Source organism: Hemitrygon akajei, chromosome 13, assembly GCF_048418815.1.
Source record: "Hemitrygon akajei chromosome 13, sHemAka1.3, whole genome shotgun sequence".
In the NCBI taxonomy this organism is placed as follows: domain Eukaryota; kingdom Metazoa; phylum Chordata; class Chondrichthyes; order Myliobatiformes; family Dasyatidae; genus Hemitrygon; species Hemitrygon akajei.
The window spans coordinates 80,430,657-80,457,763 of NC_133136.1; the positions used below are offsets into that span (position 1 = coordinate 80,430,657).

General features: G+C 37.6%; 1 protein-coding gene across 1 annotated transcript in view; it reads right to left on the minus strand.

The window, feature by feature from the left end:
- Nucleotides 1-1,193: 1,193 nt before the first annotated feature.
- The window catches only part of haspin (histone H3 associated protein kinase), a 75,839-nt gene continuing 49,925 nt past the window's right edge, over nt 1,194-27,107 (minus strand). The window contains exons 5-15 of the mRNA XM_073064944.1: nt 25,962-26,070; nt 25,147-25,337; nt 23,822-24,022; nt 17,502-17,587; nt 15,042-15,104; nt 10,793-10,884; nt 8,389-8,468; nt 8,204-8,292; nt 6,012-6,154; nt 3,146-3,245; nt 1,194-1,958 (exon numbers count right to left, since the gene is read on the minus strand). Of these exons, the coding sequence (XP_072921045.1) occupies nt 1,751-1,958; nt 3,146-3,245; nt 6,012-6,154; nt 8,204-8,292; nt 8,389-8,468; nt 10,793-10,884; nt 15,042-15,104; nt 17,502-17,587; nt 23,822-24,022; nt 25,147-25,337; nt 25,962-26,070 (1,362 nt within the window). The 3' untranslated portion in view covers nt 1,194-1,750. The remainder of the gene's footprint in view (nt 1,959-3,145; nt 3,246-6,011; nt 6,155-8,203; nt 8,293-8,388; nt 8,469-10,792; nt 10,885-15,041; nt 15,105-17,501; nt 17,588-23,821; nt 24,023-25,146; nt 25,338-25,961; nt 26,071-27,107) is intronic.

The following is a 27,107-nucleotide window of genomic DNA, read 5'->3' on the forward strand; positions in this document are numbered from 1 at the left end:
CTAGATCTCTAACATTACCTAGCTCTGTGAACCTTTTGTAAGCTTATCTTTTCTTCTTGACTAGATTTATTACAGCCTTTGTACACCACGGCCTCTGTACCCTACCATAGCTTCCCTGTCTCATTGGAACGTACCTATGCAGAACTCCACACAAATATTCCCTGAACATTTGCCACATTTCTTCTGTACATTTCCCGGAGAACATCTGTTCCCAATTTAAGCTTTCAATTTCCTGCCTGATAGCCTCATAATTCCACTTAGTCCAATTAAACGCTTTTTTAAAAAACTTGTCTGTTCCTATCTCTCTCCAATGCTATTGTAAAGGAGATAGAATTATGATCACCACCTCCAAAATGCTCTCCCACAGAGAGATCTGACACCTGACCAGGTTCATTTCCCAATACCAGATCAAGTACAGCCTCTCCTCTTGTAAGCTTATCTACATATTGTGTCAAGAAATCTTGCTGAACAGACCTAACAAACTCCACCCCATCTAAACCCCTTGCTCTAGGGAGATGCCAATTGATATCTGGGAAATTAAAAATCACCCATCACAACAACTCTTATTATTACGCCTTTCCAGGATCTGTTTCTCTATCTGTTCCTTGATATCCCTGTTACTATTGGGCACTCTATATAAAAAAAACACCCAGTAAAGTTACCGAAAACCATAAGACATACAAGTAATTTTCCTTCTATCTTACAGGAAGATAGAACCTGGAAGTGTCACACTTTAGGCAATGACAGACAGAAACCACATCACATTTAAAATGTACATATGATCCCTGCTCCATGGGTGTTAGTGTAATACAAATCTGACCGTACAGAATTATAAATCAGTACTCAGCGTTTGAGGTATAGAATAAATCCCATGAGTGGATTTCATGTGGGGAAAAACTAAATAAACAAATTATATATTTAACATTTCACAGATGAGAAAGCTTTGCATTACAGAAAATTGTTATTTTTAGTAAAGCAACACTGCCCCCAATAGTGTGGGTGTGCCTTAGAAGATCCAGCAGAGCTAATTGCCCTAGTGCTGAAAGATGCAATAAGGCGGGGAGCTTCCTTCAGACAATGGGCTGAAGAGCAGCCAACTGCCTTAAAGTGTTTTTTAATTTTATGAAATGAAACAGCCACAAGAACCCCTATAGTGCAATTAGCTGCAAGTATCAACTGTCAGGCTAAAACACAGAAGGAAATAACTTTCTTTCACATGCTGGTCAGTTTCAATGTGTTATAAACTGCCTGGCTTCTTTGTGCACATGGTAAACAAAATATTTAAAAACCATTTCCAAACTCAGTGATGAAAGGTTATATTTCATTACTTGTTGGTCAATAACAAATGATTCAGAATGGAATTTCATTTTGGCAACAAGTCTTAAAGATCAGATTAATCTGAGACTGCATGACAGCTTTTACATAAATACTGAACAAAAAAACTGACAAAATCAGAAATAAAAACAGAAAGTGCTGGAGACATTCAAGTCAGTTGTATGTACAGAGTGCAATAAAGTTAAAGGTTTAACAACTCAGATGACTATTTTCTTCAGAACCAAATACTAAATACTAACTAGATACATCAGTCCTTTCAATACAGAAATTATCCAACCAGAGTATCAACAGCACTTTGTTTTTACTTTACAATGCAAATTTATTTGGACAATACAGTACATATTTTACAATATTCTTAAAAGCTTTATTAGTTATGCAAGTTTATTTACATTACTACATTTAAAGTCAATATATTTTAGTTTTGTTGAAAGAGTTGACTGGACTGAAGTAAATCTACAGCACTCTGATAATCCAGAGATTCCTTCATGAACTCTTGAAACATTCCTTTAAGCATTTTGAGAGTCTTGGAGGCTGTTCTCTTGTAACGCATGTGCAACATTTTGTCAGCTAGGTAATGCAACCATAACACATTTGTATGTGGATTGTAGTCTGCCCAATTGTTACTAAAAAGAAAAAAAGGTTTAATAAGAGAAAGGGATGTAGAAAGTAAAGAAATATATACAGTATTGCTATTTAAGATTCAGAACGTGGATAATTTCTAATAAACTTGGGAGTGCAAGTCTATAATTATTCCATAAAAGTTAGTGATTTACAAGTTTTAATGCAAAAATGCATTTTGAAAGTATCATGGATAACCAGAAATCAAAACTGATGGCTGCTATAGTTGAATCAAAGCAACGCACACAAAATGCTGGAGGAACTCAGCAGATCAGGCAACATCTATGGAAAAGAGTAAGCAGTCAATGTTTCAGGATGAGACCCTTCATCAGGACTGGGGGGAAGAAAAGAGACAAGAAGTCAGCGTATGGAGGTGGAGGAGGGGATGAAGAATTACAAGGTTGTAGGTGACAGGTTAAACCTAGAGAGGGGAAGGGGAGAAGTAAAAAGCTGGGAAGCTGATTGGTAAAAGAGATAAAAGGCTGGAGAAGGGGAAATATGATAGCAGGGGACAGAAGGCCATGGAAAAAACGGAAGGGGAGGAGCACCAGAGGGAGGTGATGAACCGGCAAGGAGATAAGGTGCCATTATATATAAAAAAGGCATGTAAAAAAAATTAACATTAGTTTGATGCTCCTTTATGCCAAGCATTTCTCTGATCAGTGGCACTCATCTGAACATTTATAATCTCAAAGCTTAGCTTGAAAATACTGTAAAAATACAAAAACATTTAACAAAGATGATAATAAACCCACTATTTTTACATGTGAGTTAAATAAGTTGGACATTATACCACACCAAAACCAGAAAGATCTCGCTCAATGTCCAAGGCAATATCCCAGGCTAAGACCAACTCTCAGTAAAATGTTACCAACTGGACTCTTTCTCTGTCAGTGCATCACAAATCGTAGACACAATTGTTTGTTGTTTCTCCCCTGCAACCCAGGCACCTTCACCTCCCATTTCCCAATTCCAAACCATAATGATTTTTCTAAATAATCCCCATCTCAAAAGAACATTCAAAAATGCCCACTGTTGTTCTGACAACTGAACTACCTCAGTGCAGTCTCCTACATAATAGGTTATACATTAGAGCTATAAACAATTTTGAGCAAAATCCAGTAACATAACAAAATGAATACATGCTTTTGATAAATAAAAGCGTAATTATTTCAATATTTTCATTACTCACAGATTTTCTTCCTTCATTTTTCTGTATATATCAAACTGGTAATCTCCTTGACCATGGAAGAAACTATCATCAGCAGAAAGATCACAGAAGTACACAACATCTGAGGAGTAGAAATAATTTCATGGCAAAAAGTAATGAGTACTGGAAATGTATAATAATTGAGACATTCAAAACATAAACTAGGAGCGATGCTTTCTCTAAGATGCCATTAAAGACTTCAATTTACTCGCGCAGCACAGTCAGATTTGGTATATTTCCACTCAATGTGTCCTATCAAGTCAGAAAATCACAAAAGATATATCAGAATATATAAAATCATTTAAGGCAATTTACCTGATTACACTCATCAGCATTTATTAAATCAATTAACCCTCATTTAAAATTAATTGGTCCTTTTTTCGTGTTAGAAACTATGGGTCACAGATCTGTCATTTCCTTTCTACAGTGTAACTATGACTACCACAAAAGTATTGTTGGCTCTTAAGTGCTTTGGCAGCCTCCTGCAATCATTTAGTTTGTTATGGAGGCTTTATGTTGGCAGTAGAGAAAAAATTGCAACAAAATCAACTACCAATGAGCTAAATGACTGATTAACAGCATTTATTTGACTAGGTTGGGACATTTGCCAACGTGATAGAGATATTTAAAATGTATATTCCACATATAGGACATACTTCCACAACCAAGGTCTCTGGCATTAAAAGCGACAGCCCCACACCACAGATAAAATTAAAAAATTGTTAAGAGGCTGAGAATAATGGTGGTCACTTAGATTTGAAACTCAAATAAAATGTGTTATTTCCTTTTTCTGACAAACCTGGACCTAAACATACACAGCACAAATCCAAGTTTGTAGATGCTACAAAACTCAAATGTAGAAAATGAGGCAGATCCATTGTAGACGTCAGGAAGATAGATGAAATTTAATGCCGGTACTATATGTAAGATGTGCTGATTGGCAAAAGAAGAATGAGGACAGTGCTTGAGGGTGACCAAGGTTCTGTGCATAAACTTGTTCACTTTGGCAGACCAGCATACTCTGATAAACATATGCTCATTACGCTGAGTGGGTGGGTGAAGGGAAGGTATGACAGGGAAACCTGAAAATCCACAGCCCCCTTTCCATACATCCCACTGAAGAAGAATGAGTTGAGAAGGCTTTTAAAATAACTATGGTATTTAATTATGTTTATTAATAAAGGAATACAAATACCAAAAAAAAGGAAATTATGTTTAACATTATTGAAACTTCAGTTGAATTTTAAACGCTGAGTACCACATTTTATTAAGGATGCCAAAGCATTGAAAATGGCGCAGAATAGAGCTGAGGAAGTTCAATTTATGTGGAGAGTCTAGGAATGGAGACACAAGAGGCTGCAAGTACTAGAATCCAGTAGGTCAAACAGCATCAGTGGACAACAAATGATCAATATTCAAGGGGACTGGGAGTGGAGAGGCAAGATGGCCAGCTTAGAGAAGGTAAGGGGTGTAAATAGAAAGGATTCTGAGGTGATTGGTGAACTGAGGAGGAGTGCAAACAGATGGGCAAATGAATTTCAAAGTACGAAAAGATTTTATTAATGCCTTAAAAATTCTGCTGTGTAAATTAGAAACTGTTTCCTACTGACAAGCTGGTAACAAAGCAACAGACTGAAGTTACTTGGCAAATTATTAAAAACAAAACTAGAATTCAAAATTGATTACAATCAAAAACAGGAATTCTTTAAGTATATACAAGCTTGCAGGGAAAGAGCAGGGTGCATCAATATTATATTTTATCACAGGCAAAGTTTTCCCTATAACTCCTGTGGCATAACATTGCTGATCCTCCATAGAACACATCTTCTTAGATAAAACGATTTCTGTACAATATTGAAACAAGACCCACTGAGGTAGGAAACTGAGGCTAGCAGCGTGAGGACTTGAGAGAAAAGTAATTGGTGATGGTAAAAGATAATACAAACATGAAGCACACTCAAATAATGTACAAGATTTCAAAAAAAAAATAGACATAAGCTTAGAGTTATATACGTTGTTAAAACTGATCAAACAACTTTCTACCCAATAATTTAAATGGTTGGGTAGATTGGTAGGTAGTAAGAGAGGAAATGAAGTGCATTAACAAACGCAACCTCTTATTTCAAAATGTAAGCATTTTACTGACCAATGATTACAGCAAATGTTTAGTTTTAGGTAACTGGTCCCATTTTTAAAGTCCTAACTTTTAGCCTTGAAGTTTAATAACAAAGCTTCATCAAGTACTATAATTATTTACCCATCAAATATATATTATACATCTTATGTTGGGGTGGAGTAGTTTTAAACTTTCTGCAGTGTTGCTTCATAAGGTTTTACTGTATTGCTAGAAATAATATTTAAACTAAGTGAGAAAAGTGAGTAATCTAGTTCTGATTACCAATAGGTACTATCATAAGCAATGATAAATAAAACTATTCTTGCTCATTGAACTTGAGAATATCAAGTGATAAAAGTACATGGACAATAATCTCTGATTTTTGACAATTTAATTAATCTTCACATCCGAACTGCCTTTCAGGAAATGAAAATGCTTTGTGTTAATAGGTTGAAAATAAAACCTGCCAATATAAATTATAATCTTAAAATGTTTTACATCTTTGAGAACATTAAGGTTAAAAAGGACTGTACACAGGCTTGTATTAAACTTATTCCTGGCTTTTGTATATTAAGCAATATAAAGTTAACATTAAACTAAAAGCTACTTTCAATGCTTCTAATTTTCAAGTTAGGATCAGGAACATGAAAAAACTATGTTCAATTGATTAACAAAAAAACACTATTTAATACAAATGTACAGTTTTACAGTACACAATTTAACATTACTAACCTTTGCCCATTCTTGATAGGGTATAATCAATTATATGAGCTACATATCCATGGGTGTTAACATTGAAAGTCTTCCCACACAACCTGTATTCAACTTCTTTGGTGCTGGTTTTCCTGATAAGAACATTACCCCAGTGCAAGTCTCTGAAATTGAATTTTAGGAATTAATTGCACAATTCACATTAAAAAAAAAAGAATTGCAGCTTTTAAAAATATTCAAGCTCTACAATTCCTGAGGTAGAAAGGATAATTCAATGCAATTCCAGCAAGGGAACCACAAAATGATGCAAAATCAAGAACTTCCATCTGATAACAATTTCCACAAATGGTAATTCAAAAAAAAGGACAGACAGCTTTTGTTCCAACCTTTTGCTCAGATTTGGAGGGTCAAAAGCTACCAACGGAATGAAATGTAGTTCTGCTCAGGGGTAGTAAAGCCTGAAAATAATTAATTTACACACACACACACACACACACTTCATGTTAAGCTAACTCTAATGCCAGATAGCACACACAAAATGCTGGTGGAACGCATCAGGTCAGGCAGCATCTATAGGAAGAAGCACTGACAACGTTTCCGGAGCTCTCGGCCCGAAACGTCAACAGTGCTTCTTCCTATAGATGCTGCCTGGCCTGCTGCGTTCCACCAGCATTTTGCATGTGTTGCTTGAATTTCCAGCATCTGCAGATTCCCTCGTCTGATGCCAGATATTTGGTACAAGATACAAGGTCCATTTTTTGTAGCATTTTAGGTGGCTTTTTGTGAAGAATGCATACTGGTCCATGATATGATGACAAAGGGATAAACTTCATAATTATGCATCAGTAAATGAAATATTCTGCCACATTTCCAGAATATACTTCAAGTTGATACGTCTTATGGACAAAAGAAATGACTGACAAGTATTATTTCTACACGATTCCTCAAAGCATCTGCCTAAACAGTTACTAGCAGGCAATCAAAAACTCCAAATCAGCCAAAGGTGAACCAGTCCTAATGCAGAGAAGATATCCCATGAAGGATCACTCATCAGAAGTACTCTCCCTCACTGTATTTAAATACACAGAAATTAAGGCGAATTGCATTACGGACATGCAACTCTCCACCACATTTATAGCACAGTGCAAGAGGAAAATCAACTTTTAAAAGCACATGCACTTTCCATTAGACAGTGAACTTAACAAATGGTTGATTTTAAACCTTCCAACTCAATGTCTAACTACAGCCATTGGAGAGATCAGCACAAGTCAGATACTTGTGTCCTGGATTTCTCATCTGCTGTATTTCAGTACCATGTCACACTAATTTTAGCAGATCGAGTGCAGGAACCCAGACCTTGCCTTGCTCCTCTACCCTAGCCTTACTCCTCTAACTCTGCAAAAGGCTTCAGCTTTACAACCTCATATCTCTGTACTTCTTCCATTCTCGCCTGTAGCACAGTCTAATTTCAATTAACCTATGACAACCCTTTCATCACATAACTAAGCCCAAAACTTGGAAGTATCCTCAAGTCTCTAGGCTTCAATCTCTCCTCAAAATTATTTTTCTAAACTTTTCCAGAGACCTAACACATTTATGGCTCAAATTTTGTAAAATGAATTACCTTGGTTAATTTCTGTACCATACTAAAGACACAACATAGATAACTTTTGTTCTTTGTAAATTTTGGAAGGGAAATACAGAAGTAAATACATTCCTAAGTTAGAATTCCATGGCAATTTAAGATCACAAATCATCAATGCTTATTCAGAAACTTTGTCATCACCTATGAAGAGGCATACATAGGATTTAAGAGCAAACATTATCAGCTCATTTCATGAACAGAACCAGCCATCAGCACAATGAAGATAATGCACAAAACATTCCGTAAAACTCTGAATTTAAGAAGAGAAGCTCCGAATATCTGCGGAAAGGAAAAAAATACCAAGCAATGGCTGTTATATTCATAGGTACTACAGATCAGTGCCTTTGGCTATTCCGGTAAGCAACTGGATTATAAATGACTTTCCGAGCACTAATATATATTCACTACAGTCCTCAATATCCTTGTCACAGAAAATCAAGTCACTGAACTAAACCCACACCTTCAAGATATAATTCACGTGCTCCAAGTATATTGGAGTCCATTTTTAGCCTTGTCTTCTTATTTTGCAAAGGTTAGTGCAAGATTCTTCCTTCCTCCACACCCTTACCTGTGCTCAAAATTTAAAGTCGTTTCAGCTACAGCCAAGGATGCAGTTACTTGATGTAGTATACTTCTTGCTTCTTCAAGGGAAGGTACCTGTCGGAATAGGATGATGTTGTAAATTCAATAAAGGGGAAAGTACCTACAGTAACAGCAGAGTTTTAATAAATTTGATTTAAGTATTAAAAATACCTTTGTTCTCATACTTTCTAGATCACATCCGCCATATTCAAATTCAAAAATAATGTAAAGTTGGTCATTCTGCAATTCATCTAGGGAAGAGAATACATTTCACTGTACATTGTTAAGGACTTTTAATAACTTCAGGAATTAAGACAATTAAGCCTTTTTTGCACCATTAAATAATTACTTTGTAAACTCTGAAATAACTTACATTTTAAATCGATAATTTAGAAGATGTTAGTTCAAACATAAAATCCTTGATATTATTAACCAACTTTATTGAGCAGAAATTGAAAAATCCTTCTCTTTGAGATTTACAGGGATGTTGCCTGGATTGGGGAGCATGCCTTATGAGAATAGGTTGAGTGAACTCGGCCTTTTCTCCTTGGAGGGACAGAGGATGAGAGGTGACCTGATAGAGGTGTATAAGATGATGAGAGGCATTGATCATGTGGATAGTCAGAGGCTTTCTCCCCAGGCTGAAATTGCTAGCACAACAGAGCACAGTTTTAAGGTGCTTGGAAGTAGGTACAGAGGAGATGTCAGGGGTAAGTTTTTTTTTTGTTTTTTTTTTAAAACACAGAGTGGTGAGTGCATGGAATGGGCTGCTGGCGATGGTGGTGGAGGCAGATATGATAGGGTCTTTTAAGAGACTCCTGGATAGGTACACGGTGCTTAGAAAAATAGAGGGCTATGGGTAAGCCTAGGTAATTTCTAAGGTAGGGACATGTTCGGTACAGCTTTGTGGGCCGAAGGTCCTGTATTATGCTATAGATTTTTTTTCCCCTATGTTTACTGCTTTTGCCTCCACCATTATACATTTTATATTACTTCAAAATGCTTCTTTTAAAAAGTTTCTTCAGTTACAAGTTTTTCATCACTACTTTGCAAAGATTGACTTGTTAAAATTGTATTGTGAAAGTTGTAGTCTACAATTATTTGCCTATTGAATATTAAGTTTAAACTTCGCAAATTGAAGGCCAATTGTAACACATGAAAAGTGTATGGGCCAATGAATTATTTTGAATTGTAGTTCAACATTTTACTTAAAATGCTATCTGGTAATTTATAAACTGCACAAAGAGGAAAAATGGTGAAAAAGTGTGCATTCATATACAAATATTAAAAAACATGAAATTCTTGAAAAGAGACAATAAATGGAATTTGCAGAATATTCAGCAAGGATTATGTTAAAATACTTAAGAGATACTGCCAAAAAAGTACACCAATTTTGCTGTTTAATCAATGCCACCAAAGCACCGAGAGAAAATGACAATTTAAAAATTCACCTCAGGGTTGTGAAGTGGAAATATGCAGCAGACAACTTTAAAGGGTGGACAGAGCCAATATGCTTTGGAATCAAGTGCAAATTTTTAAATATCCAAGTCAAAATAAAATTAAGAAATTTTCTACAATATGGTTATGATTTTATGAGATGCCTACAGCATTGTTCCAGGAGTTTCTCAAGGGCAATGACCAAAGCATAACCACCTTCAACTGTTTCAGCAATTATCCATTGCAAGGAGAAAATGAGGTGTTTGTTAATTCCAACAAAAGTTAATTCCATCTGATGCAACATTGAATTCAATCTAAACTGTTAGTTCTATTGCACCATGGCATTTCTGGGTTTCACATAATGCAGGCTTGGATACAACATGTCATTAGAATGACAAGGACAAAAATAAATGAAAAATTGAAAAACGTTTTATCAAAAGGAAAATACAAACAATTAAGGTCAAAGATCGTAAGAAAATGAAAACATCAGTGGCATCTACATTGACAGAACGAGTGTGTAAGAGCATCGGGCGAGGATAAGGAAACTTGCAAGTTATGCACTCCTAGCTGATGCCCAAAACAAAACAGATGTTAAGAATATAGGTGGGTGTTAGGAAAGGGGAAACTAAGACTTGAGAATTAAGGAAATATGCAAGATTAAATTACAATGTAGGGAATAAGCTGGTTGAGCACGTTTGTGCTATAATACTTTACATCAATTTTCCCCATAAATATTGGCTGTGATGGAAAATGAAATTATATTTGCCAAAGTAAGTGATGAGCACTAGCATAGATAGGTATCATGGTTGGTATGAATGATTTGAGTTGAAAAACTCAGTTTCTGTGGTGTACGTTTCTATGCTAACATTAGGTGTGAGAAGTTCTGATTTGGAAAAAGTGGGCTTCGTTTGCTAATTGACCTTCCCTTCCTCTGAATTTATTGGATATCTATAATGACATGAAGCAATTAGGATTTTCTTTACACAAAGTTTGCAAAGGACTTTCAAAAAGTTACAAGAGAGTTATGTGTGTCTGCTTCAGCAGTTGGAATGGTCATATTTATTCTTAAATGTACCAAAATATTTGAGTGCAACGACTCATTCTGCAGCATTTTAGAATAAGCAACTACTATTCTTACCTGGGCGATCATTCTCTGAAGTCTTGATTTGATTATACTTATCCCAAGCTTTAAGTAGCTCTGGAGGGTAAGAATCTTTGACACAATGCACACTATAAAACAAGAACTCTAATTGACTTTAAGCAGTTACACAAAACAAGTATCATAATTTAGGTCAAAGAGACCAGATACAAAGCACCAAGTAGCTAAAAATATTGCCAAAGTATGCTTACAATTAGCATGGAAGAAGCAGGCACTGTTTTCCATAACTCCTGGATCTGAAGGGTCACTAGATTGTCTGGAGGAGTGCTCAGCTCATTCCAAACTTGCTACATTAAAACTCACAAAAAACACTGTTAGAGTTCTTGGGAATACAGGCCATTTCCCTGGCCTGGACCCAATGTCAGCTGCCTGGCCAAATGTATAGTGGCGTATCAGAGGTTGCCCTGTTTTCCTGCTCTCCTGCCACAATAGCCATAGAACTTGAAATTTAGATTTCAATATACTTAAAAGTTATGCGCTGACAGCTACAAAGTTGATTTGCTAATGGTCAAATGTTAAACACTTCTAAATGTGTGTATGTAATGGGATACCAAAGCAAATTGACCAGAGGAGATAATAGAGGACTAAAAAATTGCAGATGTCACTCTACTAAGAGAGGGAGAGAAAAGACAAATTATAGACTGATTAGCCTGATTTTAGTTGGTAACATTTTAGAGTCTATTATTAAGGATGAGGTTTCAAGATAGTTGGATGCAAATGATAGAATAATTTTACATGATACAAATGCACTTGCTGGGGTTTAGAAGGATAAGGGAAGCCTACCAAATATTTAAAGGCCTGGTTAGAGTGGGCAAGGAAAGGATGCTTCCAGTAGTGGGACCAAAGAGCACAGCCTCAGAATAAAAGGGTATTCCATTCTAACAGAGGAGGAGGAATTTCTTTAGACAGAGAGTGGTGAATCATGTGAATTCATTGCCATAGATGGCTGTGGTGACCAAGTCATTGAGTATACTTAAAATATAGGTTGACAGCTTCTTGGTTAGTCAGGGTGTCAAAGCTTATGGGGAGAAGGCGGCAGAATATGGCTGAGATGGAAAAATAAATCAGCTATGATCAAAAAGCAGAACAGACTCAATTTGCCACATGACCCAATTCTGTTCCTATGTCTTTTAGTCTCATAAATGCAACTTACTTTGGAGAAACGCACAAAATACTGGAGGATCTTAGCAGGTCAGGCAGCATCTATGGAAATGAACAGTTGTTATTTTGGGCCAAGAGCTTTCATTAAGATTGGAAGGATCTGGGCCCAAAACGGTGAATATTTATTCATTTTCAAAGATGCTACCTGACTTGCTGAGTTCCTCCAGCATTTTGCGTGTGTGCTCTGGATTTTTAGCATCTGTGGGATCTTGTGTTTATTATTTGAAAGACATTCAGTTTAAACAACATTATATCTTCAAACAGAAACTGTCACAAGATAAATAACATCATAATTTCAAGGCAGTCAACTACTCATCAGTTAAAAGAAAATTTTGAAGACAAGCAGGGACAAAATTAATTGTCACATGGTTTAATCAATTATAGCCAGTTGGGATTTGTTCAAGGTCAGTGGTGTTTCATTACTTGAGCACTTTGATGAGGTTACAATGTGATAGTTTTTCCTTTATTCATCTATGGGAACTGTGTCTCACTTCAATGTCAGTATGTTTGACCCCTACCCAATTACCTTGAAAATGTGGTGCTGGGCCACCTCTTGCAAACTATTGCATTTTGTATATTGAAAAGAACTCAATTAATGTTAGCAAGTTCCAGATTTGGAACCAGTAATGATGATGGAACAATAACAGTTTCCCTTCAGGATTTTGTTCAAGTTACAGGGAATTTTTCCGACAAAGCCATTTTCACGTGCATGACTTCCTCAATCTTCTAGATGCCAGATGTCACGCATTTGAAGAGATTTTGACAGTGTCTTGGAGATGGCGCATAAATTGCACCTCTGATCCAGCAGGACCGGAGGAGGTGACGGCTTAAAATGGAGGAGTGGATGCCCATTAAGTAGGTATATTGTCTTAGATGGCACTGAGCTTGAACAAATGGGAAATATTCCATCATGTTCTTGACTTGCATTATAGTGTAAAGACTTGAGTTGCATGGTCAGTGACTCATAATGAGATGATAAAAGTTCTGATCTGTCCTTCAAATCATGGTATGTGTGCAGCTGATCCAGTTTCACTGTTCGATGATGATCCCAAAAATATTGATAGTGATGACCTTAGTGATAGTAATTTCATTAAACATCAAGACAACTTATGTTGGAGGTGGTCATTGCAGACATGAAGTTTAACTCTACAATTAGCCCTAACATTATTCAAGTTTTACTGCTTACAGACATCGCTTGCCTTTAACACAAATTGGTGAAAACACCAAAGCACAGGAATGGAAGTCTATAGAAAGTGGTGGATACAGCCCAGTCCATCACAGTCAAAGCCCTCGCCACCACTAAGAACATTTATAAGTAGCATGCCCGCTTCTCGCTACTATGATTGGACAGGAGGTACAGGAGACGAAGGCCCCACACCACCAGGTTCAGGAACAATTACTTAGCAACAACCATCAGGCTACTGAATGAGATCACTGCAATAGTGAGAAACAATATTACTCAGAATAACCCTCCTCCTTTCAGCTTCTCCTTCCAAACTGTCAAATACTCCTGACCAGCCTGAATCACCTTGCAACAATTCTCTGAACCAACAGATCACAAGTTTTTTTTAAATTGTGTCATTGTTCAGCTTTGTCCTTTACTGACATTGCTTTGCACTATTTACCTTTTTTTTAATCTTCAAATTTGCCCCCAAACCTAAATCCCTATCTTTTATTTCCAATTTAGTTTTTCTCACTTTGGATTTTACTTTTAGACTCCAATTTAGTCTGAAACCTCCTCAGCAACTTTAACAAAACCCCTCCGTGACAACATTGCTCCCATTCCTGATGAAGTGCAGCTAATATGACCTGTTGAGATCCCACTACCCATCAAAATGCTCCCAATACAACAGAAACCTAATGCGCACACCTCCTCCCACACATACCCCCAGTCACACATTCATCTGCTCAGAGTTTCCAGAGGTTACAACTTTTGAAATGCTACTCTTTAAAAACATTATTCTTAGTTCCCTGAAATGTTTACAGGATGCATCTATCATCCCAAATATGTCAAAGGCACCAATATGGACCACAACCTCTGGCTGGACATGCTCCTTTAACAAAATACCCTGCAATTATTTACAAACTACGAAATTAATTAAGGATGGAAAGTTATGCATAATGGTAAACTAATGGTTAGCTTTTGGACTGGAGGTCACGTCCCTAAGGGTTCATAATGGAATTACTGTGACTTTGAATTGCCCCTTCTATCCCCAAGACAGAAAAAAAATACATCTACATTTGGAGAAAACATTAAACAAGAACATAGTAAACACCAAGAAGCATAGTTCCAGATATTAGGCAAAGCTAAAGAGACTGTCAGAATATGTAGATTTGACCAGGAAATGTGAAGTGGATATGTATATTTCAGTTAGAATAACAAATAGAGGCAATGTAAAGTAAATGGGACTTACTAGTGAGAATTTGAAATGGGAAGATCTGGGGTAGTGTGCAGACATATATTTAAAGGCAGAAGAATAAATCACAGGCCGTAGTTAACTGAGATATTGCACTTTTGGTTAGCTATACTGATAAAAGTGGGAGAGGCCGAATAGCCTTTAACAGTACAGTACAACAAAATTCCATTATCTTATCAGAGAAATCCATTTAATTCCTCCCTTACTGATTAAGCAAATCAATTTATTAACAAAGCTAATTTGTCAATTGCACTTTATTTTCTGAGAAATGTGTGTCTGCTTCGTCAACCAAAACAATGTACTGATTGATGAGCAACTACAATCACAAACATACAGCACATCTACTGATTGGTGTGTGATTACAATCACATTTCTTTTGATATAAATGTCAAGAAAGAGAAACGAAATGAAGTAGGTTGGCATTAATATCATGCTCCCAATTTTCTACCACTCACTAAAAAAAGAAAGCTGTGGAAGTCCAAAAATAAATTTCCACAGAAAATTCTAGGAGTGCAGTAAAAGTTCTGTCAACATTTTGAAACAACCATTGCATAGAACAAAAACAACATTTACCAACACATCATAATTGAGTCTTATGGCAAATGAAAATAGACTTGTGGAAACCACTTGAAAATGTCATATTTACTTACGAATACAGAGAAATAAATCCAACAGTGGAATTTTCATTTCCTTTATTCAGTTGACTCAGTTTCCTAGGAGAGAAAAATAAATTCTATTTAGGATTACTAATCGTTTGTAATGTCAAAACAGTAAAAGAATTCCTGCAAACTGGAGTTTTACAGTGTCAAATTTGAAAACACACGAAACAGACAGTGAAATCCATTTTTTTTAAAAATGCATATTACACCAAAATATGCTCTTGACCAGACAGGACTACAGCGCATAACTAGTGTATAGCAGGGATATACATATATAAGTGGCAATAAGGGGAAGCTGGATGAAGATGACCATAATTTTGATTGGCATATAAATAGTGAACAGAGGAGGGGGAGGGGGAAGGTGTTAAGTTATGCCAATTGCACAGTGCAACAGTCTATTCCCAATCTTTCTAGATGCAAGTCCATAAACAATTCAAGGGTCCTGCTCAATTCAACATTATGTATGGAAACTATTGTCCAAATACCTTTTAAGTACTAATTCCATGTATTATTCCTCACACAAGTAGAGAACATGCTTCATTTATGATTCTTCAGCAGGAAAAAGGCACCAGTGGAGAGAAAAAGCATGGCCCTATACAACCTGAATACGTAGCTGAGAGCCTTGGACAAACTATCAGAGATAAATAGTACTTGCTACAAACATGCAAAAAATGTGCCCAAACTTAGTGAAATTCATTTGTACCATATAGCATTGGTTCCTTAAAGTTTTTACAGCCAGAGGGTGGTAATAGGGATGAATCCCACTACCTATTAAATCCTCCCAATGGCATGCGTCTCAAACAGCCTCTGACAACCAAACCCAGCTCCGGTCTTCACGTGCTTTAGATACCAAGTCCAGTGAAACTGTTTCTACTGACAGGAGAAGGGGCAAAGGCAGGTTACTAATGCCTTAAAACCAATCGCTTTGGGCAGATGGGGTTTGTCAAATCTTCACTGCTTTGCGTCTATACCCAGTTGTGTGGAAGGCTTCGAAAGTAAACCCCAAGGCAAAAATCCAGAGCTGGAGTCCCAAAGGCAGTCCTATGCTGAGTTCAACATCGACTGGTAGCTCCTGCGATGCTGCTGGTGCCAAACTGTATCGGTGATGCACCATCAATAACTCTCAGAGACGGGAGGTGAACACATCTCAGAGACTGAGGGGGGAACAGTGCCTCCAATCGCCTTTATACAGGGGTCTGTGCGAGAAGCCACAGGAGCAGTCAGCAGAGGGGCATGTCCAGACAGGTATACATAGTTTACCACAATCGGTCTCTGCCATTCCTTTGGGTTCATCTGATGTGTGAAGAAGGGGGGCTTGCTACATGGGCAACAGCTTGCTCTCCATATCGTTCTGCCCTGGCTTTTAGCTCTAAACAATCCATGGCCGGCCCTGACCAATGTAAGATCATAAGGCCATGTACTCTATCTTTAATGTTTTGCATTGCTTGGCAGATTAAAGAGTGCATGAGCATTTTGGTTTTTTGCGTGCATTTTAATTTCTCATTTACAGCCTAATTTGTGAAAACAAAAGGGAGAAAACTCTTAGCCTTCAACATTAATATTATATGGAAGGGATATCCATCAGATCAACCAGAGTAACTGCTGCAACTATACAGAAACAACCAGACAAGCTACAGTCAAAGGGACCCCTCAAGGCTAAAGGACAGAAAGCAAAGAATCACCTTTCGAGCAAGTTAATATTTCCTGCAATACTTTAGAAAAATCTCGAAGCTGTGCTGATAAGTTCATACCAAAACATTAAAAACTTTGATAAATAACAGTTCCATAAATATTGACAGGTATAGGATAAAAGTAAATGTGAAGTGCATTTTTTTCTTGTAAACAAAACTAGGATATTGCCAGCGAGGCCAGTATTTATCACTCGGCACCAAATGTCCTATGGCAATATGGGTGGAAGCTCTCCCACACCACCTACTGGCTTTAACACAACTGAATCACCTGATCTATTATTTCAGCGTTCAGAAATAAATCTTTTGTTGCTGGTGAACAGTCACAACTAAGCTAGACTAGGAAAATATATCCTTTTAAAAGATTTTTGAGAACTTAATGAATTTTTACAACTACTTAATAGTTACATGATCATTATCAGTATCTGTTTATTATTCAATTAAACTTAACTGTCTCAACTGTCTTGATGTGAAATGAATTCAAATGCAGGCTCCAGGATTACTAGCCTTTGTACATAATATTGTGTCACTATAATGAAGACATTGATTACCAAAACCCCCTATTCATAACATAATATACCTGTAGACTTTAATGTTCAAAAGAAATCACTGACCAACTTAAAGGGAATTTTTCACTGTTGCATACATTTTTTCTGCACTATATTATGAGACATGGTCTGTTCACCAGCAAATGTCTTCATCTTGATTTTGTAATAATCATGAACCATTGTTAAACACCAATCTTTAACAAAGTAACACTTACTTGGAAATGATTATTTCAGGAAGAATCTCTGCAAACCTCTTCTGTGGTTCACCATTCACATATTTCTTGCCTTCAATAGGTATTATCTAAAAGTCAAATTTCATTTTTTGGAAACAAAAATATATACATAATTATAGCTTTTCTCTTCAGTGTAGTTAATGAAACATGAATACTAGCTCCATAATCTTAATACCCAAGCATCTGACAAAAATCTCAGGCTTTTAGCAGCCATATTAGTCAAAGGTGCAATATTTTAAAACATCAAAATATTGAAAAAAACATTTTTGTTTATAATAATGTTGCCACTTTAATACAGACAACATTTGAAGCTGTCCAGACTTTCGTTGTTCTTGACTGATACAAAGTGATGCCTACAGGTTAAGTCTCATTTCTGCTTCTTTTTGGTTATTTAGTATAACTGGCATTTAACCCAATACTAATCCTTCAGCAACTCAAATATAACTATGCTGTGGGTAACAAAGGATAGGAGTGACTTTAATGTGGAGGTGGTTAAAGAAATAGTATTTGCTCTTCCCATCATCTTCCAAAATTCTATAGACTCTGGACTGGTTTGAGCAGATATAAGGAAATGTGACCCAATTTTCCTTAAGAAATAAAGGAGAAAGTAAAACAGAGAACTACCAACCTGTGAGCTTGTCAAAGATATCAAAATTTCCCCAATTATCTGTACTACAGGATGCAACATCAAAATTTGTGTAAATAATATAATTAAACAATGTTAACATTGATTTATGAAAGGGAAATCGTGCCCAATGTATTGGAATTCTTTGGAAGTATCTACTCAAATAGATGTAAATGCAATGATTTTCAGATGATTTTTTTCCTAAGGTCCCACATAGTCACTGAGCAATGGGATATAAACCAGCATAGACAGAGTGGGTTAAGAAATAAAAAAACTATCATAAGTGGAAATAAAAAGGTCCTTCTCAGGTTGACTGTAGGATAACACAGGGATTGCTGCTCTAAGTCCTTTCATGTTCTATATTAATGATTTGTCTGAAAAAACAAATATAATAGTTTTGTGACATTATTATGGGTGGTGGGGTGGGGATACAACTCTACCAAAGGTATAAGACACTCCTTCCCTCTGCTGGCTTGCAGGTTACCTTGGGCAAGGTATAGCACCTGCTTAGCACCCGATCAGAGTCACATGAAACCATGGGAACAGCTGATGGATGGTTGTATGAGCAACTGCTGCATATCACAAGTCCCGTTTATGGAACCACTGATGCCAGGCAGACAATCTCTGAAGAGTATTGATAATGGCTGGGATCACCTGCCTTGACTCTACCCAGAAGGGTGCAATGGCAAACCACTTCTGTAGAAAAATTTGCCAAGAACAAACATGGTCAGGGATAGGAAGACCATGATCACCCACAACATATGACATGGCACATAATGACTTATGTTTTATCAGCGAATCTGGGGGGGGGGGGGGGTGAGTGATTAGTTGGTAACAATGAGGTTGTAAAAAGAATTCAAAAGGATATAGAGTAGCCAAATGAGTGAACGATGTAGAAGATGGACACTATATGGAAAATTGTGAGGTTATCCACTGTTAATGAAACTTAAATGTCAAGTACTTTTTTTTTTAAAATGTTGAGAGTCTGGAGAGTATTGAAGTTAACGGACCCCGGGTCTCCTGTATGAAAGTAACCAGAAGAGAATGTATAGCTGCAATAAGGAAGACAAAAGGAATCCTGACCTTCATTGGATAAGATTTCAATATAGGAAAAGGTTTGTCTCACTACAATTACATAGAGCCTTGACAAGACCACATGTTACATTATCAAAGGAGGATATACCTGCTCTAAAGACAGTGTGTCAAAAATTCACCAGATTCGTTCCTGGAACGGCCAGTCAAACGTACATACAAAGACTGAGCTGACCACGTTATGCTTCCAGTTTAGCAGAATGAGAAGTGACATCATTGAGACAGAGCCCAGCAGGGCAGATGCATTTCCAGCTCAGAGTCCAAAATAAAGGATAGGTCATTTAGGAAAAAGTCAGAAGCCATATTAATGGAGTGCTTAGGAAATTCCCACCCAAGAGGCTTTGATTGCATTCAAAAGTGATAAATTTCTGGATAAGAATCAGAATCAGGTGTAATATCACCAGCACGTGTCATCAAATTTGTTAACTTAGCAGCAGCAGTTCAATGCAATACATAGTATAGAAGGAAACTAAATAAGTAAATCAAATACAGTATGTGTATATTGAATAGATTAAAAATCATGCAAAAACAGAAATATATATTAAAAAAGTGAGGTAGTGTTCATGGATTCAATGTCCACTTAGGAATCTGATGGCGGGGAAGAAGAAGCTGTTCCTGAATCGCTAAGTGTGTGCCTTCAGGCTTCTGTACCTCCTACGTGATAGCAACAATGAGAAAAGGCATGCCCTGGGTGCTGGGGGCCCTTAATAATGCCCTTTCTGAGACTCTACCCCTTGAAGATATCCTGGGTACTTTGTAGGCTAGTACCAAAGATGGAACTGACCAAGTTTACAACCTTCTGCAGCTTCTTTCAATCCTGTGCAGTTGCCTCACCCCATACCAAACAGTGATGCAGCAGATCAGAATGCTCTTCACAATACATCTATAAAACTTTGAGTGTTTTTGTTGTCATACCAAATCTCTTTAAACTCCTAATGAAGTATAGCCGCTGTCTTGCTTTCCTTATAGCTGCATCAATATGTTGGGACCAGGTTAGGTCCTCGTTGATCTTGTCACCCAGGAACTTGAAATTGCTCACTCTCTCCACTTCTGATCCCTCTATAAAGATTAGTACAGTCGGCCCTCCTTATCCGCGGATTCCGTATGCGCGGATTCAACCAACCCCGGATTGGGAAAACCCGGAAGTTCTCTCTTCAGCACTCGTTGCTTGAGCATGTACAGACTATTTTTTCTTGTCATTATTCCCTAAACACTACAGTACAACAACTATTTACCGTACATATCATTTACATTGTATTAGGTATTATAAGTAATCTAGAAATGACTTAAAAGTACAGGCAGTCCCCGGGTTATGAATGAGTTCCATTCCTGAGTCCATCTTTAAGTCGGATTTGAAGTCGGAACAGGTACATCCGGTATTATTTAGTGTCAGTTAGTCAAATGTTTTTCTTAGTATATAGTATATATTTTACCTTTCTATGCATATAAAACACTTAATAAACATACGTATTTCAATAATTTAACCACTGCGTTGCTTAGTAATAATTATAGCTTTCATCGGGGCAGGGTCTTTCACATTCTCCATTAAAATTGTTCCGATCGTTTACTGACCGTAGCCTAACTCTTTTCCAATGACCGATGGTGTTTCATCTCTTTCCGATCACTTTATTACTTCCACCTTATTTTCAATCGCAATCGTGATTATTTTCGTGAACAGAAACACTGCGGATTCAGAGCTGCACTGCCAAGTCCTAATGTCCACCGCATGGAGACATGTTAAATAAAGTCTGGGTTTCCACTGGGTCCTAAAGACCACCACACTGATACATGTTAAATAAGGGACTTGAGCATCCGCGAATTTTAGTATCCATGGGGGGTCCCGGAACCAATCCCCCACAGGTAAGGAGGGCCGACTGTATGTGTTCCTTTTTCATACCCTTCCTGGTCCACAATCAGCTCTTTAGTCTTATTGATGTTGAGTGCCAGGTTGTTGCTGCGACATCACTCCACTAGTTGGTCTATCTTGCTCCTGCTCACCCTCTTGTCTCCATCTGAGATTCTACCAATGATGGTTGTATCATCAGCAAATTTAGAGATGGCATTTGAGCTATGCCTAGCCACACAGTCATGGGTGTAGAGAGAGTAGAACAGTAGGCTAAGCACACACCCCAAGGTGCACCAGAGTTGATTGTCAGCAAGGAGGAGATATTATCACCAATCAGCACAGATTGTGGTCTTCCAGTTAGGAAGTTGAGGGATCCAATCGCAGAGGGAGATACAGAGGCCCAGGTTCTGCAACTTCTCAATCAGGATTGTGGGAATGATGGTGTTAAATGCTGAGCTACAGTCGATGAACAGCACCCTGACGTAGGTGTCTGTGTTGTCCAGGTGATCTAAAACTGTGTGAAGAGCCATTGACCTATTGTAGCGATAGGCAGATTGCAATGGGTCCAGGTTCTTGCTGAGGCTGGAGTTCAGTCCAGTCATGAACAACCTCTCAAAGCGTTTCATCTCTGTAGATGTGAGTGCTACTGGGCGACAGTCATTAAGGCATCTTAAAGGGATCTGGGGATGGTATAGCAAAATTCTGAGAATCCACTTCTGCATATTCCAAAATATGGATCTTTGGTCATCAGGTGACATTTACTATGCTACCCACCCACTCACTGGTGCCCAGGTTCCAGTATTCCCTGTAAACGCAACTGCTGTCTATGATCCTTCTGTGTTCCTTTCCAACCTCATTTTAAACTTGCCAGCTTCAATGGAACAGATAGACGTAATTAAAAGTATATAGGGTTATAAATAAAATAACGTCTAATAGTTTGGAGCATCTGGTTGTCCAGCACCAAAGGTCCAAGCATGCTAGATTCCGCACTGAGGTAGAGAGCAGCTGTGATCCAATTAAATGATGGAGCAGGTTCAGAGATGAACAGCAAACACTTTCTATTTTTAAAGGTCTTATCAGATGGATACAGGGTACAATTCAAATTAATCTAAAACAAGATTACAAATTAAAGCTGCCATTACAAATTAAAATGTAGTAATTGGCATTCACTGAAACCAATCCTTCATGGTAAAGATGATGCACTATAGCTTGAAAGGGAAGCTGATGCCAAAGCCAGATCAGCTTTCATATAACTGAGCTTAGTTATTAATTACTTATCCATTACTCAAGATCACAGCACTGCTGGCAGTGCCAACATTTATTACTCTTGCCTGAGAAGATGGGGTTTATTAAACCGTCAGTCTTTCTGAAGGTACTCTCAGTGCTGTTGGACGTGAAATTCCAGTTTTTAGATCTAGTCATATAATTTCAAATCAAGACAATGCACACCCAGGACAGGAGTCTGCAAGTAGTGAGATTCCAAAGCTCCTACTGCCCTTGTCTTCCTTATGGAAGAATACATGGGAGGTGCTGTCAGAGTGACTGAGAGATGTAGTTTAATTGTCATCCAACCATACAAAACTACAGCCAAATGAAACAGCATTACTCTGGGGTCAGGGTGCAAAATACAGAACCAACAGTCACACACAGCACGAAGCACACATAGCACATATAAGATAGAAAGATACTGCCAATCAATAAAAAAAAGTCCAAACTCGAGTCATCCAACACTGCCAAAATCTGTAGACGACCTTGTCTTCTGTCAAGCAAACATGTGGGGGGGTGGTGTGGGAGGGAGGGGGACCAGCACCAGCTCCAGCCTTAACAACTCGGCGGAGCGCACCAACTCCACCTCTTTCCGGCAGCTGTAAACAGACGACATCGTGTCTTGGTCCTCACATGTACAAGATAGCAAACACATATAGGATATCGATAAAATATAATCACACTATAAATGTATATATATAGTCCAGACCCTGAGACTACTGTCCTGCCAAGCAAACACTGGAGTGGGGTGGGGGGGTATTAGCACCAACTCCAGCCCAAATGCTGTGCCACACCACACCCAGTGGGGTGCATCAGCAGCTGTAAACAGACAACACCATGGCTCGAGGCTAGCCCTTGCTACAACTGAGGCCACACAGCTCCCCCACCATCTGCCCCTACACTCCGCCAATAAATCAAACTTGCTGCATACCACCTTAATGTTTCAAACGAGTCTCGCGATGACAAGAAAAGCAACCAAGACAGTCACTCACTATTTGACTGTACTCTTCGCTCAACCCAGGCAGCATGTTGCGCAGCTCCCTCATTTCCTCTGCCAGCAAGCAGCTCCCCGATGGGGTAGACCTGCAGTACTTTTAAGTTCTTAATATTCAGCATGATCTTGCGATTATTAAAAATACATTTAAATATGGCAGTAGCACCTTTTGTTAACACCATAGAAGCCGCTGCAACCACACACGTCGCCATCTTACTGGAAGACGTTGCATACGGCAAAATCCTCGCTGATTTTGCAATTGCAAAGCATTTTTTGCAAATGGTTCTAATGTGCACTACCAAAAAGTATCGTGACAACACCTTTTAGAAAGGGAAGTATTGAAAAGAAAAACGTTAATGCTCTTGAGAAGTACAAAGCCATACTTCAAACAATATACATTCCATATGCAACACTTTTTACCTTGCTGTAAAATTCTGATATCAACTGTAAATCCTCTATGAAATCATCACTTGACATACCTTGAAAACCACGTCATTTCCATTATTTTTTGTCTGAAAAACTTCTCCATAGACTCCCTCTCCGACTTTTTCACACTTCCTGAGTTTGGATAATGGAATGCATTCTTTAAAAGTAATTGGTCCATTTTGATGACATTCATTGTACACTCTCTCTTCATCTGATTGAATTACTGATAGAAGTAATGCAGATGACAATTTTTCCTGAAGGGCAATTGAAAAAGAGCTGTATGATACAATTCAAATATTTGCATGTTAATATTTATCACAACTTAAATTCCACAAGCCTCTGATATTAAATAGGTCAATTGAAATATATTTTAAAAGCACTAACAGGATCAAAAAATATTAAAAGTCTTCGTAGTTGTAGGGAAGGTTAAAGCAGCAATAATCCTGAAAATATTTTAGAATTCTTTGTTACATCCTACATCTCATGTAGTTAATTTCCAAAAAGTATGACTTCATAGAAACAATTTTTTGGGGCACTGAATTATAAAACATTTAGTGACTGATATTTCTGCCAGTGAATAATTGTGGCCCAAGGAAATTCATCCTCCATGCATAACATCTTAATCAGCATGATCCATCTGTTCAGCCTCCCACTCTCTTCTTTATGCCCTTCCAGCTCCAGAAAACTTGGCACATTCCATTTTTGTTTTTATTCACTCATCTACATGATGTAAATGTCACTGGCAAAACCACCATTAATCCCCATTCTTAAACACCCATGGAAAGATCAGAGCAAAAAAAATATTTTTTGGCTACTTGGGAAAAATAGTCAAGGTTTGGCAGTTTCTGTTCAATAGCTCTGTGGAACTATGTTTCAGAATGTTTAAATTACTTATCAGCATGATATATATTTGTAAATTTTAAATCAAATGTTTGAATTATATCACAAAACTCAAATCGGTTTAAAAGATACAAATAAAAACAATTAAAACATGCAACTATCCTGAAAAGAGATAATCAATTGCTCACTGCTTTCATGAATCTTTTGTGGTTAAATGGACGAACATTATGAGTCCTTGCAATTCATATTACCTGATTCACAATTTTCTTTGGCTCCAAATATCCCACACAAGCCTTTCAAATGTTAAGACATATAATGGAAGTTGGTGTGCAATATTCTGACTGTGCAGATGATTTATAATTGCTCTCATGAAAAGACAAAGAGCTAAAATTTTACCTCAGCAAAGTCAAAGTGAAATTTATAAAACTGAGTCTGTATAAACAGGACTTTCCTGTCTTTTTACTTTTGCATATTTTACTTAAGGCTAACGTCTTCAAATTTTTCAAGCATTATTTTGATGCCTAGTCTCAATACGCACCACTTCTGAACTTTCAAATAACTTAGATCTTTTTATGCTGCTACAAGTTGAAGTTGGAGTTGGAGTTAAGTTTTCCATCGAAACAAATGTACCCTGGGGTGCAATCAAATTACTTTGATTGCTGCTCTTTGCTCTTTGTGAGGCACATGTAAGTTCCAGAATGCTTTGGTTTAATTTCACAGGCGTAATAACTGGAACAAAAAAAAAACAAAATCAAAACTGTAGTTAAGCATCACATATACTCAAATCTCGTAGAAATGTTTAATGTACATTGAAAGTTAACGCAGACTGTAGTTAAGCACTCAAAATTACTTCAACTTTAATGGCAAGTTTGATTACAAGATAATAGTTGATTAGGAAAAACGACACAGCAACTTCACTGCAGCATCATTAAGGTAAACAGGTGTAACTGCAATTTGTTCAAAGTGCAAGGATTAAAAAGGTAACCTTTATTTACAGCACTTTTAAGAAAATAAGTTAACTATACTGAGATAACACGGTTTAAAAAAAATTAAATCAACAGTTTGGACAGCAAAACTGTTTATGAGGCTACTACCTAACATTTACAATGGGAATTGATATATCAAATTAGAATTTTTATTTGCAGTCCACCTCAAATCTACTGCCATGCCTTCATGAAACAACGAACTGGAAAAACACTTGAAGCCCCACCACAACATGAAATAGGCAGGGTTGATGCAAGGCCCCAAGTCAAAAAATAGATAAATCACAGATCACATATCCTAGCTGGTTTTATTACAAGTGCCATTTTTGTTTTTTGGAAAAGTCAATTGATAAGAGGAGTAATTCCAAACCTTGCTTTCTTTTGTGAAGTGAATGAGCTGCCTTGAACTTTGACCAATTACGAGAGCCCAAGGGTGTAGAAACTGATGAATTCATAAATGACGATTTCAAGTTCTTTTTCTAGGTTTAGAAGCAAACAAAAAAATAATCAGTTATATTGTACAGAACATAGACATTGGGTGGCTCCACCTTATCTCCAGGCCTGGTTATCTGGAAGTGAGAGTGGTAATGCTAATAAATTTGGCTGGCAGAGCCAGCAGACTTTTGGAGATTATTAATACAAGCAAGATATTCTGCTGATGCTGAAAATCCAGGGCAACACGCAAAATACTGGAAGGACTCAGCAGGTCAGGAAAAGGAACAAAGGATAAAACCATTCTTCAGGAGTAAAAGCGCAGACAGAAGAAGGTGGGGCAGGGAAAGGAGTACAAGCTAGGTGACTAACTACTGCCAAGATGAGGCCACTCTCATGTTACAAGAACACTTCATATTCTGTCTGGTTATCTTCCAATCTGACGACATGAACACCGATTTCTTTAACTTCTGATAATTTCTCACGCTCTTCTTCCATTCCCCATACTGGCTCCCCTCTCACTCTTTCTCACTTGCCTATCACCTCTTTCTCATGCCTCACCTCCATCCCTTTCTCCCATGGCCCACTCTCGTCACCTATCAGATTCCTATTTCTTCAGCCATCACCTCCCAGCTTGTCACTTCACCACCACTCCTCCCCCACCCTCCCCCAATGATCTCTGTCAAGGCCCCAGCAATTTCCTTTCTTGCTTAACCTATCATCTTCTAGCCTGTACTACCCCTCCCTACCACCCTCTTATTCTGCTTCTTCCAGCTTCCTTCCTGGTCCTGATGAAGGGCTTCAGCCTGAAATGTCAACTGTTGATCCCACTTCATGTATACTGCTTGACCTGTGGGAGATCATTACTTCTCCATGTCCCTTCCCACAATCTCTTCTATCATACAAAATTCACATCATTTAATTATGTCACTCTCATGTGTCTTTTCTGCAATACGACAAAATTTTATGTCTTTCTTACTTTGGACATACCCAAGTAGTACTGGCTGTAATACATAAATAAATAGATTGCCTCACAAGTCTCCCTGAAAAATTTCCTCCTTTAAAACTATGCCTTCTAGCATTT